Source organism: Saccopteryx bilineata, chromosome 1 (assembly GCF_036850765.1).
Source record: "Saccopteryx bilineata isolate mSacBil1 chromosome 1, mSacBil1_pri_phased_curated, whole genome shotgun sequence".
Lineage (NCBI taxonomy): Eukaryota > Metazoa > Chordata > Mammalia > Chiroptera > Emballonuridae > Saccopteryx > Saccopteryx bilineata.
Genome location: NC_089490.1, coordinates 9,164,115 through 9,179,371, shown reverse-complemented (window position 1 = coordinate 9,179,371; position 15,257 = coordinate 9,164,115). Strand labels below are relative to the sequence as shown.

At 39.0% G+C, this 15,257-nt stretch overlaps 2 protein-coding genes across 2 annotated transcripts in view; both read right to left on the bottom strand.

Annotated features, from left to right (window-relative positions):
- The window catches only part of LOC136324515 (butyrophilin subfamily 1 member A1-like), a 61,695-nt gene extending 53,728 nt beyond the window's left edge, over positions 1-7,967 (bottom strand). The window contains exons 1-3 of the mRNA XM_066257538.1: positions 7,951-7,967; positions 4,810-4,830; positions 2,656-2,676 (exon numbers count right to left, since the gene is read on the bottom strand). The gene's annotated coding sequence lies outside the window, so the exon portion shown is untranslated. The remainder of the gene's footprint in view (positions 1-2,655; positions 2,677-4,809; positions 4,831-7,950) is intronic.
- A 6,565-nt stretch (positions 7,968-14,532) lies between these two features.
- LOC136324412 (uncharacterized) overlaps positions 14,533-15,257 on the bottom strand; it is a 79,925-nt gene continuing 79,200 nt past the window's right edge. The window contains exons 24-25 of the mRNA XM_066257280.1: positions 15,086-15,106; positions 14,533-14,736 (exon numbers count right to left, since the gene is read on the bottom strand). Of these exons, the coding sequence (XP_066113377.1) occupies positions 14,615-14,736; positions 15,086-15,106 (143 nt within the window). The 3' untranslated portion in view covers positions 14,533-14,614. The remainder of the gene's footprint in view (positions 14,737-15,085; positions 15,107-15,257) is intronic.

The following is a 15,257-nucleotide window of genomic DNA, read 5'->3' as shown; positions in this document are numbered from 1 at the left end:
GACCTTCCTGAGCCTCTCCCTGCACCGAGAACACAGTATCTGAGCTGACACACAGGAGACAGGTGTTCCACAAGCTGTAACTAAGCGGCAGCTAAAGCGTAACATCTGCCAATGGTGGTTTCTGCAAAGTGTACAAGTCTCGTCTCCTCCATAAACAAAGAATATACGTTGAAATCTATTCCACTGAAATCCGGACGAGTATTATGAGATGACGACTTGACATCTGGGGACATAAAGATTTAAAGTAAGTAAAAAAGTAACAAAAGGAAACATGACTTGGGTGGTGAACACCCTGCCACGTACAGATGAGATATTACAGAATCGCACACCTGAGACCTGCATAGTTTTGTTACCCAAGGTCACATTACTAAATTGTAGAACACATTAAGAACTTGCATTTTTAATGAAGTATGTTAAAAATTTGAAAATATTTATTTAATTTTCTTAATAAAATCATTCTTGATATTCTTTTATTCTATATATACCAGAATGAAATATTTTTCATATTTATGATCGTCTTTGCATAATTTTATATCTATCTATCTGCATAATTTTATATCTATCTATTCATTTGTCTATCTTGATATATATATATATTTATGTAATTTTTTTTGCAGCACCTAATGTATAGAAAGTTGTTACAACCACAATACAAGTGTTACTGACAGAGTGTTCGCATAAATACAAGATTAGATTCTTTTGTGCTTCTATTCACAATGTTTTTGTCCATTTATTCATTCTCAACCTTATTGTATTTGAGTGTCTGTTTTAACTCAGGGCTGAATGAAGCTGAGTGAATCAGATGAAGGGAAAGAAATGACAGTGAGGGAGGTTCTGAGTCAAATGACTAGAGCTGTTCTTGGAGAAAACTTATACCCAAAATATTTTAAAGTGCCACATTTCCAGATATCTTATTGATAAAATTTATTTGACAGAAAAGCTCTGTCTCATTGATTACACAACATGAAAACTGCAGGGGTCATAATGGGAGAAACTGAACAACATATGAACACAAGGAATCAGAGCTGGAAGGATAAGACTCTGAGACAAAGGCAGATGGTCCCTGAGAGGAAGACGGGGGATAAGGAACAGGTGAGGGAAGGACAGGGGAGGTTATTGGTACTGACCTGTCTCCTATTCACTCTCAGGAGAAAGGGAAAAGAAGGAAACAAACAAATTATTCCAAGTGAAAATAGACTATCTTGGATAATGAAGAAGACAAATTGAATCCCTTTTGTAGTTCACTCTGGAGCACATATTGACATATATTTACAAAACTAGTAACAACAAGATTCCAAAGGACATGTCACCCATTGGAGGTAATACTGTTTCACCTCCCCTGTCCCTTGTGCACAAGAAACCAGATCAGGAAATAAAGCGATGAGGGAGTTAGGTCAGAGATTCTGGGATGTATGACACTAGTGTTTCCCTGTCTCAGGACTATCAACTTTTTCAGAGAAAAACACATGTATTCACACAGGAGACAAGGACTTCACCAGCGATGAGGAGTGAACAGTGGAGACACCTATCACCACAAAACAGGTTTTGTTGCACTCATCACATAACACCTGCTCTCTACATTGGAGGGATGTATTCCTAAAGACCATTCTCAAGTAAAAGATATGACTGTAACCATGATTAGGAGAAAACTATTTTAAGCTTTGAATGATTAAATTTGCTTTTTTATGAAACATCATGGTCAATTATTTTCTTGTACCCTTCACAGATCAGAGATGTATCACTTTTCCACCCGCCCTAAGACCCTTCATTTTTCTGTAAGTTGTTTAATGTTAAGTGCTGTTATCATTTGATGCTGGTTTCAACAATAAAGTTAAAGAATAAAAAATGGCATGGTTCAAATGATATGGAGATGTTTTCTCTAAATCTATGCACTCTAGTTGACCAAGGTCACCCTGTTAAATTTAATGGTCTAAAAAAAATTCCCCCAAAATGGGCATGGGTGGATACTTTTAAAGGAAAAAAAAAATGATGTAAAATATTTAGAGACCTTGGAACACCTGGGTCATATGATCAAGGACAGTGGATGAGGGATGCCCCACTCTCTCACATCTGACCGGTGAATGATGTCAGGTATTTGTCATGACACAGGCTTCAAAAACAAAATGCATAGAGACACTTAAAGCTGAATGTTGGGAGTTTCTCCTTCAAGAGTTTGGCAAGAATAAATTGCATAATAATGGACTCTCTATCTTAGAATACTTGACAGAGGTCTTAAGTTTGAATATATTCCAGAAATCAATACATTCATATTCATATATATGATATATATACTCTAATAGAAACTTATATGTATATATTAAAAATCACGATTCTGTCCACTTCCTACCCTTCACCTCACCAATGTCTTAATGAAACTTACACAATTTACTGCAAGACAGAGTAGCCAAGGTTGACAGGGAAATAATTGGGTAAGATGAGAAAAGGAGGAATGAGAAAAGATGGGAGGTAGAAACGGAAATAGATCTCTCACTGGAGAAGTGCCATCTGACATCAGCGGTGAGGGCAGACGGTGGACGTCCAGGAGAAGGACAGGTAATAGAAGGCATGTGTATAAAAAGGGTAGAAATGTGAAGGGGAAAAATAAAGCAAATGTTTTCAAGTGAATCAAGTGTAAAGAAATATCAGTAATGTTACCGAGTTTTTTCTTCAATTCTCCTAAAAAAGAATAAAAAGGAAATGTCAATATCAATTTCGTGGGAAACAACCTCAAAGAGAATTCAAATGTACTGACAAAGTCAAATTTAAAATTAAGTTAATTTCAGATGAACACAGAAATACACGTCAAATCACGCATGCCACCATCAAATACACATCTGTATAATGACTCAGAGCTCACTATTGTCCACAGGTGTTCTACAGTAAATGAAAAGGTAGAGAAGGGAGTTTATCTAGCAAAATAACATAAAAATTTAAAAAGTATTAGTTTTGCTCCTTAATTTATAAAATAACTGTTTTTTTAAAAAACGTTTTATTTATTAATAGTACAGAGAAAATGGATGAGAGGCAGGAGGAAGCGTGTGGACTCATAGCTGCTTCACTGTAGCTGTAGCTGCTGCCCTGGGTGCTGTGTCCGGGCAAGTCCAGGGTCGAACTGGCCACCTCAGTGTTCCAGGTCCACACTCTAACTGCAGGGCCACTACATGCTAGGCTGAAAATATTCTTGTTTTCTTTAAAATACTTATGTTTCTGTTACTCTGTTTGTTAGCTTTGTATGGTCATTGGATGCTTTAAACAGATCAGTGAGTGTCACTGCTGTGGCAGCGACATTGTGCAGAGTGGCCACCACACTGTGGAAGGAGCACTGACACACAGCTCCTCCCAGTGACACAGGCTCAGGAGTCTGGGGGCTGCGTCCTCCGTGTTTTTGTGCACAAACTGATTTTTAATTTTATTTATTTATTAAGACAATTAAATTTAACAGGGTGATATCGGTCAACCAGAGGACATAGATTTAGAGACAATATCTCGACATCATTTGCATAGTTGATTATAGTGTATACCTGTCACCGAAAGTCAGGGGAGGCGCTTAAAGAAAAACAAAACGTAGGGTGACAGAAAATGATTTGACTTTAGGTCATGGACTGATTTCTAACCACACCGTATTTGAGTTTCTGTTGTAACTCATTTTTAAATGAAGAATATCATAATACACACGGTACTGAATTCAAGAGAGTCAGGAATAGATTCTCTGGTGAATTTCAGGACCTCACCATGCTTTTCCCAGAACCAAGAAATAAATATCTGTGCTCACATGTAGGAGACAGGTATTCTATACTGTAAGGAAGAGGCTCAAAAGTCCACCTCTGCTAATGTTGTTTTTGCAACATGGACAAGTCTCATCTACTCCACAAATAAATAATAAACCTGAGAATTTATTCCACTGAAGTAATCACTACAATTTAAAAGTACTCTGTGACATGTAGGGACATAAATGTTTAAAATAAATAAAAGGATGACAGAAAGATACGTGTCCGGGGTGGGAACACACTGCCACTTACAGGTGATGTGTAATAGAATTCTGCATTTGGAACTCACATGGTTATATTAACGAAGATCACTCAAATAAATTCAATAAAACATTCAAAAACATTTTAAAATAGGAGAAATGAAGCATATTTCATGAATTTTGTATAACTTTAAAAATATTTATTTCATATTTTCTAATAAAATTGCTTTTGATTTTTTACTGTGTATGACCAGTATAAAATATTTGTCATATTTAAAATGGTCTTATATATATATAAATAGATAGATAGATAAATATATGTGTATATGTATTCAATTCTAATTGCCGTACCTACATTATACAAAGTTGCTACAACCACTGTACACGGGTGACTGAAAGCCTGCTCGTGTAGGTTATTACGGGATTAGGTCCTTCTGCACATCTATTCACAATGTTTTTATGCACTAAATAATTCACAATCTTATTGTACCTGAGTGTCTATTTTAACTCAGGCCTGAATGAAGCTGAATGAATCAGATGAAGGGAAAGAAATGACCGTGAGGGAGGTTCTGTATCACATGACCTGGGCTGTTCTGGGAGAAAACTTACAGTCAGAAACTTTAAAGTTTCTAAACTTCCAGCTATCTTAGTGATAACATTCATTTGACAGAAAGGCTCAATCTCCTTGATTGCAACAATAAGAAAAATGGTGGGGTAATAATGAGAAAATTAAACAGCAAATAAATACGGGGAATCATAATAAAAAGGCCACGATATGGGTGAAGACAGGGAGTAAGGAACAGGTGAGGGAAGGACACAGGGAACAGGTTATCAGTACTGACCTTGCTCTTCTTCACTGTTGGCTGAAAAGTAAAAGGAAGAAATAAACAACTCATTCCAAGTAAAAACACAATATCTGGTAAGGAGGAGAACAGAAATGGGCCCCTTTCCTAGTTCACTGTGGAGCACACGGGGACCCATGTCTGTGAAAGCAGGAACCCTGAGGATCCAAAGGACACCTCCCCCATCAGAGTCAGTGCTGTTCTCCCTCCCCTGTCCTCTGTGCACAGGATACTAAGTCATGAAATAAAATGAGGAGGGAGCTAGGTCAGAAATTCTGGGATGAGCAATACTAACCTTATTCCTGTCATTGAACTGTCACATTTTTTAGATAAAAAAGCAAATGTATTCACACAGTAGACAGGGACTTAATCAGCAACAAGAAAGCTTACAGTGCAGAGGTCCATCTCGATAAAACTGATTTTGTTGCACTCATCATATGAAGTCTTTTCTATACATTTGTTATTTGATATCTGTGTCACCATAATGGCAAAGAATAGAAGTGAACACGGTTGGATGTGTTTTATGGAAAACTTGGGTCATATGATCAAGGACAGTGGTAGAGGGACGCCCCACTCAGTCACACCTGACCAGTGAATGATACAAGGTATTTATCATGACACAGGCTTTGAGAAGACAATGGACAGAGACACTGAATGCTGAAAGTTTGGAGTCTTTTCTCTCGAGTATTTGAGGAAATATTAATTGCATAGTAATGGACCTTCAAACTTGGAATACTTGAGAGAGGTGTTAAATTTGAATGGATTCCAGAAATACATACATATATATTCTATATATATATGCTCTAATGTAAATCTGTAATAGTACATGTGTACATTAAAATTCTCGTATCTGTCAGCTTAATACCCTTCATCTCACCAATGTCTTAATAAATCTGTAAAATTTACTGCAAGACAGAGAGCCAATGTTTACAGGGAAGTTACTGTGTAAAATGAGAAAGAAGGAATGGGAAAGGAGGGAAGGTAGGAAACAGACAGGGACAGAGCCCCACACGGGAGAAGTGCTGTCCCAGAATCAGTGGAGGGGACAGGGGACATCTAGGAGGAGGACTGGACAAGAGAAGGCACTTTCATAAAAATGCTAGAAATGTGAAAGATGAAAATACACCAGAGATTTTCAAGTGGATCAAGAGTAAAGGAGTATCAGTAATTTTACCTAGTGCTTTCTCCTGTTCATCTGAAAATAAAATTTAATGTCGATGTCATGGGAAACAACCAGAAAGAGAATTCAAATATACTGATAAAGTAAGATTGAAATTTAACCTGACTACATTTCAGATGAACACACAAACACACAGCAAAGCACACATGTCCCCCTACAGACACCTACACATGGGCTCAGAGTTCAATATTGTCCACAGCTGTTTCTACAGTAAGTAAAAAGTTTGAACAAAGAGTTAATTTAATAAAATATAAAATGTAAAAAAACATTACATTTTCTGTTTAATTTATTAAATAATTCTTTTTTTGAAAAGATTTTATTAATATTACAGAATGAAAGGAGGGAAGGTACAATTTTATGATATAGACTCAGAGCTGCTTCACTTTAGCTGTAGCTGCTGCCCTGTGTGCCGTGTCCGGGCAAGTCCAGGGTCAAACTGGGGACCTCAGTGTTCCAGTTCCACACTCTATTCACTGAGCGACCACATGTTAAGCTAAAAATATTCTTGGTGTATTTAAAATACTTATGTTTCTGTCCCTCTGTCTGTTAAATTTAGTATGGTCACTGGATACTTTAAACACATCTGTGAGTCCCACTGCTGTGGCAGTGACATGGTGCAGAGTGGCCACCACACTGTGGAAGGAGCACTGACACACAGCTCCTCCCAGTGACACAAGGTCAGGGGTCTGGGGCCTGCATCCTCCGTGTTTTTGTTGACGAGTTGATATTGAAACACACTGTGTTTCAGTTTCTGTTTTAATTCATTTCTGAGTGAAGAATACCTTAATGCTCATAGGTACTGAGTTCAGGAAAAGGACAGGATTGGGATTCTTCGAAGGTGAATGTGTTTCTCTCTGAACCTTCCTGAGCCTCTCCCTGCACTGAGAACACAGTATCTGAGCTGACACACAGGAGACAGGTGTTCCACAAGCTGTAACAAAGCAGCAGCTAAAGCGTTACATCAGCAAATGGTTATTTCTGCAACATGGACAAGGCTCCTCTATTCCATCAATAATAAATATACTTTGAAAATCCATTCCCCTGAACTCATGACTATAATTATAAGAATACCTTGTGACATGAGGGGACATAAAGATTTAAAATAAATACAAGGGTGACAGATAGATACGTGATTAAGGTGGTAAACACCCTGCCATGAACAGACGAGGTGTGATAGAATTGTGCATCAGAGACCTGCCTAGCTTTAAAAACTAAGGTCACTCCAATAAACTCAATAGAATATTTTAAAAACTTTTTAAAATAAGGGGAATGAAGAATATTTAATAAATCCTAAGGTTTTTAAAATAATTATTCTGATATATTTTAATAAAATTATTCTTCATTTATTTTCACTCTACGTGGAACACTACAAAATATCAGTCGTATTTAATGTGGTCTTTGAATGTTCATATATATATGCATACAGATATTCAATTTTAATTTCAGTATATTTATTGCACAAAGTTGCTACAACCACTGTAAAGGAGTTACTGAAAGACTGCGCATGTAGGTAAACACAGCGTGAGGTTCTCCAATGAGCCCTTTAACAAAGTTTTTGGCCATTAATTAATTTGCAACATTATTGTATTTGAGTGCCTGTTTATTCGTGTATAAATGAAGCTAAGTAAATCAGATGAAGGGAGAAAAATGAGAGTGGAGAGTTTCTGAATCACATGACCTGATCTGTTCTTGGAGAAAATTTACACTCAGAAACTTTAAGTTTCTAAACTTCCAGATATCTTATTGATAAAATTGATTTGACAGAAATGCCTTGTTCATTGATTGTAACAACAAGAGAAATGGTGGGTCATCATTAGAGAAATTGTAAAGCAAATGAAGAAGACCAATTAGAGTTAAAAGGCCAAGACACTGAGACAAAAGGCAGATGGTCACTGAGACAGAAGACAGGGGACTAAGGATCAGATGAGAGAATGACCAGGGGAGAGGGTGCGGGCACTTACCTATCTTGGGGTCACTCTTGGCTAAAAAGGGAAAGGAAGAAATAAACCCCTCATTCCAAGTGAAGACAATATCGGGTAAAGAAGAACACACTATGCGTCCCCTTTCCTAGATCACAGTGGAGCTCACACCGACTCAGATCTGTGAAGGTCGGAACCATCGGGTTCCAAGAGGACCTGTCACATCAGAGGCAGTGCTGTGTCCTCCCCTGTCCTCCTGTGCCCCAGACACTAAGTCAGGAAGTAAAACTATGATGGTGTCAGGTCAGACATTTTGGAATGGGAAACACTAAGCATTCCCCTGTCACTGCATCGTCATCTTCTTCAGACAAAAAATCCATTCCCACAGGACACAGCGACTTAACCAGTGATGGGAAGCGGACAGTAGAGGCACCCATCTCGATAAAGTGTAATTTTACCTTTATTTTCCTCAAATATTTCTGAAAACAAAAGAAAAGAAAAAGTCAATGTCAATTTCATAAGAAAGAACCACAAAGAGAATTCAAATTCACTGATCAAGTTTAATTTGAAATTAACCCGATCACATTTCAGATGAACCACAAAGACAACAAATCAGAAACTCCATTCCAAACACACACCTACACACAGCCTCAGAGCTCACTATTGTCCACAGGTGTTCTACAGTACATGGAATTTGGAAAATGAGGTTAATTTAGTCAAATAATAGAAAAAATTAAAAATATTGTTTTTGTTGTTTAATTTATAAACTAATCGTTTTTTGAAGAGATTTTACTTTTTAATATTACAGAGAGAAGAAACAGGAGGCTGGAGTGAAGCGTGTGGACTCATAGCTGCTTCACTGTAGCTGTAGCTGCTGCCCTGTGTGCCGTGTCCAGGAAAGTCTAGGGTCGAACTGGCCACCTCAGTGTTCTAGGTCCACGCTCTATCCACTGAATGACCACATGATAAGCTAAAAATATTCTCAGTGTATTTGAAATACTTATGCTTTTGTTACTCTGTTTGTTAGCTTTTTATGGTCATTACATGCTTTTAAACACACCAGTGAGTCTCACTGCTGCGGCAGCGACATCGTGCAGAGTGGCCACCACACTGTGGAAGGAGCACTGACACACAGCTCCTCCCAGTGACACAGGCTCAGGGGTCTGGGGGCTGCGTCCTCCATGATTTGTCCAAGGGTTGATTTTTTTTTTTTTTTTGTATTTTTCTGAAGCTGGAAACAGGGAGAGACAGACAGACTCGCGCATGTGCCCGACCGGGATCCACCCGGCATGCCCACCAGGGGGCGACGCTCTGCCCACTACGGGGCAATGCTCTGCCCCTCTGGGGCATCGCTCTGTTGTGACGAGAGCCACTTTAGCGCCTGGGGCAGAGGCCAAGGAGCCATCCCCAGCGCCCGGGCCATCTTTGCTCCAATGGAGCCTCGGCTGCGGGAGGGGAAGAGAGAGACAGAGAGGAAGGAGAGGGGGAGGGGTGGAGAAGCAGATGAGCGCTTCTCCTGTGTGCCCTGGCCGGGAATCGAACCCGGGACTTCTGCACGCCAGGCCGACGCTCTACCACTGAGCCAACCGGCCAGGGCCCATGAGTTGATTTTTTTATCATATTGTTTTGAGTTTCTGTTTTAACTGTTTCTTGAATGAAGAATATCTTTATTCCATAGGTGCTGAATTCAGGACAGAGAAAGGACTGGGATTCTCTGACGGAGATTCTGTTTCTCAATGGACCTTACTGAGCCTTTACTTTAATTGAGAAATAAATATTTCAGCTCACATATGAGACAGGTTTCTACACAGTGTAGAGTGCCAGCAAAAGTGTTTAATGTGCTAATGGTTGTTTCTGCAATGTGGACAAGTCTCATCTAGTCCATAAATAAAGAAAAAACCTTGAAAATCCATCCCACTGAAATTATCACTGCATGTTACAAATACTATGTGACATATGGGGACATAAAGGTTTAAAATAAATAGAAGGGTGACAGAGGATTCGTGACTGGGATGGGAACACACTGTGACGTACACATGAGGTGTGACAGAATCGTGCACCTGAGACCTGAATACATTAATTAACCAAGGTCACCCCAATAAATTTAGAAAACATAAAAACACCCTTTAAATAAGAGAAATAAAACATATTTAAAAAATTCTGTAGAATTTTAAACATATTTATTTGTTATTTTTAAATAAAATCATATTATTTCACTCTACATGAAGCAGTATGATATATTTGTCATATTTAAAATAGTCTTTTGATGCTTCTTTATATAAATGCATTCTATTTTAATTGCAGTACCTTCGCTGCACAAGAGTTACTGAAAGACAGCTCGTGTAGGTAAATACAGGGTAAGTTCTTATGTGCATCTATTCACAACATTTGTGCCCACCTACTAATTTTCAACCTGATTGTATTTGAAGTTCTGTTTTAACTCAGGCCTGAATAAAGCTAAGTAAATCAGGGGAAGAGAAGAAAAATGACAGTGAGGGAGGTTCTGAATCAAATGACCTGAGCTGTCCTTGGAGAAAACTTACATTCAGAAATTTTAACCCTTTGAATAGTGAGTTTTCTGAACCCTTTGAGTGAGGATGTACATGGACGTTCATACTACTCAAAGAATTAAAAGTACCCAAACCTACAAATATTTTAGTGACAAAATTCATTTGACAGAAAGACTCTGTCTTCACTTCAACAAGACAAAGACAGAGGTAGCAACTGGAGAAATTGAACAGCAAATGAAGGCGGTTTTCAGAGTTGGAAGACCAAGATAGAGAAGACAGGGGATAAGGAGCAGGTGAGGGTGGGATAAGGGGAGCAGGTTATCAGTACTTACGTTTGTCCTGTTCACTCTCGGCTGAAAGAGAAAAGGAAGAAGTAAACAGCTCTCTCCATATGGAAACACAATGTTTGGCAAGAATGAGAACAGTCAAGGCCCCCGTTTCATAGTCCACAGTGGAGCACACGGGGACCCATGTCTGTGAAAGCAGGAACCCTGAGGCCCAAAGGACACCTCACCCATCAGAGTCAGTGCTGTTCTCCCTCCCCTGTCCCCTGTGCACAGGAAACTAAGTCAGGACATAAAATGATGAGGGAATTAGGTCAGAAATACTGGCATGTGCAATACTAAGCATTCCTCTGTCACTGGACTATCATGTTTTTCAGATTGAATACAAACGTATTCACATAGGAGACAAGGACGTAACCAGCTATGAGGAAGCAAACAAGGGAGCAGCCATCATGAGATAGTGTAACTGGTTTTGTTGCACGCGTCACATGACACCTGCTCTGTGCATAGAGGAATATATTCCTAAAGAACAGTCCCAAGGAGGCCCTGGCTGGTTGGCTCAGTGGTGGAGCATCGGCCTGGCATGTGGGGGACCCGGGTTCGATTCCCGGCCAGGGCACATAGGAGAGGCGCCCATTTGCTTCTCCACCCCCCCCCTCCTTCCTCTCTGTCTCTCTCTTCCCCTCCCGCAGCCGAGGCTCCATTGAAGCAGGGATGGCCCGGGCGCTGGGGATGGCTCCTTGGCCTCTGCCCCAGGCGCTAGAGTGGCTCTGGTCTTGGCAGAGCGACGCCCCGGAGGGGCAGAGCGTCGACCCTGGTGGGCATGCCGGGTGGATCCCGGTCGGGCGCATGCAGGAGTCTGTCTGACTGTCTCTCTCCGTTTCCAGCTTCAGAAAAAGAAAAAAAAAAAAAAAAAAAGAACAGTCCCAAGGAAAGATATATAATCATAACTGTCATTAGAAAAAGACAATTTTAAGCTTTGATGGATTAAATTATTTTTTAGAAAAGATTGCAATTAATTAATTTTCTTGTAGCCTTCACATAAAAAGCAGAGGTCAGATATGAATCACTTTTCCACTTATTCTAAGATAATTCATCCTTCTGCAAATTGTATATGTTTAAGTGCAGTTTCTCGTTTGATAAGAGTGTCAACTAAATGCCAAAGAATATAAAACATACATGGATCCATATTTTTAAAGCTCAGAAAAAGTTATGTAAAATATTTAGATACCTTAGAACATCTGGGTCATATGGTCAAGGACAGTGGAGGGTGACACCCCACTCTCTCTCTGACCAGTGAATGATACAAGGTATTTATCATGACACAGGCTTTGAGTAGACAATGGACAGAGACATCGGACACTGAAAGTTTGGAGTCTTTTCTCTCAAGGATTTGGAGAAATATCAATTGCATAGTAATGGGCCCTCAAATTTGTGATCTTTGACAGAGATCTTAAGTTTAAAAATTTTCCTAACACACACACAGACACACACACACACATCCATGTATGTGTGTTTCTTTGTGTGTATATATATATTTATCTGTATGTGCATATACACACACAAACATACATAAATATATAAATACTAACATGTATCTTTCAGCATGAAACCGTTCATGTGACCAAATTCTTAATGAAAGTGTCACATGACACTTTCATTTTACAGTTCCTGCAAGACTGATGTCACCAAAGTTTGCAGGGAAATGATTGCGTACAACGACAGAAGGAGGCATGGGGGAGGATGAACGAGGTGAAACAAAAATAAATTAAGCCCTGAATGGGAGAAGTGCTGTCAGAGGTCGGGGCTGTGACATCAGACATCTAGCAGGACAGGTCAGCAGGAGGCACTTGAATAAAAAGGCTGGCAATATCAAAAAGATAAACCAAATGTTTTCAAGTGGTTTAAGAGGAAAGGAATATCAGTAAATTTACGTATTTCTGCCTCAAATTCTTCTGAAAAACAAAACAAAACAAATGTCAATTTCAATTGCGTGGGAAACCATAAAAGGAATTCAAATTTACTGATAAATTCAAGTTTAAAATTATGATAACGTCAGATAAACACGCAAACACATGTCAGATCACACATGCCCCCATAAAACATACATGTACATAGTAAATCAGAGCTCACTATTGTCCACAGGTATTGTACAGTAAGTGAAAAGGGGGAAGGGGAAGTTAATTCAGTAAATATACAAAACTTTTAAAAATATCAATTTTACTGTTTAATTTATAAAATAATTGTATTTTTTGAAAAGATTTTATTTATTAATATTGTTGAGAAAAGAAATGAAAAGTGGGATCAAAGTGTGTGGACTCATGGCTGCTTCACTGTAGCTGTAGCTGCTGCCCTGTGTGCCGTGTCCGGGCAAATCCAGGGTCAAACTGGCCACCTCAGTGTCCCAGGTTCACACTGTATCCATGGAGTGACCACATGTTAAGCTAAAAATATTCTCGGTGTATTTGAAATACTTATGCTTTTGTTACTCTGTTTGTTAGCTTAAATATTGTCGTTAGATGTTTTTGAACAAATCAGTGAGTCTCACTGCTGCGGCAGCGATATCGTGCAGAGTGGCCACCACACTGTGGAAGGAGCACTGACACACAGCTCCTCCCAGGGACACAGGGCCAGGGGTCTGGGGGCTGCGTCCTCCATGTTTTTATCCACGGACTGGTTTTTAACCTGTGTTTGAGTGTCTGATTTAATTCATTTCTGAGGGAAGAATATCTCAATACTCATGGGTGCTGAATTCAGGGGAGAGACAGGACTGGGATTCTCCATTGGTGAGTATATTTCTTCCTGGACCTTCCTGAGCCTCTCCCTGCACCGAGAACACAGTATCTGAGCTGACACACAGGAGACAGGTGTCCCACAAGCGGTAACGAATCGGCAGCTAAATAAAGCGTTACAACTGCTAATGGTGGTTTCTGCCACGTGGAAAGGGCTCCTCTATTCCATCAATAAATAATATATGTTGAAAATCCATCCCACTGAAATCCTGACTACAATTATAAGAATAGCATGTGACGTGTGGGGACATAAAGATGTAAAATAAATAAAAGGGTGATGGATGGATATGTGACTAAGGTGGTGAACACAATGCCATGAGCAGACAAGGTGTGATGGAATTGTGCACTGGAGACCTGCCTAGCTTTAATAACTGAGGTCACTCCAATAAACTCAATAGAATATTTTTAAAACCATTTAAAATAAAGGGGATGAAATTTATTTAATAAATCCTAAGATTTTTAAAATAATTATTCTGATATATTTTAATAAAATTATTCTTGATTCATTTTCACTCCATGTGGCCCACTATAAAATATCTGTTGTATTTTAGTGGTTTTTGAATGTGTGTGTGTGTGTGTATATATATATATATATATATATATATATATATATATATATATATATATATATTATCCATTTTAATTTCAGCATCTTTTTTGCAGAAACTTGTTACAACCACTGTAAAGGAGTTACTGAAAGACTGCTCATGTAAATAAGCACAGCGTGAGGTTCTCCAGTGCGCCCTTTAACGAAGTTTTTGGCCATTAATTAATAATTTGTAATACTATTGTATTTGAGTGCCTGTTTATTTCATATATAAATGAAGCTAAGTAAATCAGATGAAGGGAGAGAAATGACTGTGGAGAGTTTCTGAATCACATGACGTGAGCTGCTCTTGGAGAGAACTTACACTAAGAAACTTTAAGTGTCTAAACTTCCAGATATTTTAGTGATAAAATTCATTTGACTGAAATGCTCTGTTTCATTGACTGTAACAACAAGAGAAATGGTGGGTCATCATGAGAGAAACTGAAAAGGTAATGAAGAAGGCCAATTAGAGTTAAAAGGCCAAGACACTGAGACAAAAGGCAGATGGTCACTGAGACAGAAGACAGGGGACTAAGGATCAGATGAGAGAATGACCAGGGAGAGGCTAAGGGCACTTACCTTTCTTGGATTCACTCTCAGGTGAAAAGGAAAAGGAAGAAATGAACCCCTCATTCCAAGTGAAGACACAATATCTGGTATAGAAGAACACACAATACGTCCCCTTTCCTAGATCACAGAGGAGCTCACACTGACTCAGATCTGTGAAGGTTCGAACCATCAGGTTCCAAGAGGACCAGTCACATCAGAGGCAGTGCTGTGTCCTCCCCTGTCCCCTGTGCCCCAGACACTAAGTCAGGAAGTAAAATGATGATGTTGTTACGTCAGACATTTTGGAATGTACAACACTAAGCATTCCCCTGTCACTGCACTGTCACCTTTTTCAGACAAAAAAAAAAAATTCATTTCCACACGAGACAGTGACTTAACCAGTGATGGGAAGCGGACAGTAGAGTCACCCATCTTGATAAAGTGTAATTTTACCTTTATTTTCTTCAAATATTTCTGAAAAATAAAGAAAAGAAAAAGTCAATGTCAATTTTATGAGAAAGAACCACAAAGAGAATTCAAATTCACTGATCAAGTTTAATTTGAAATAACTCGATCACATTTCAGATGAACTGCAAACACAACAAATCAGAAATGCCCGCCACAA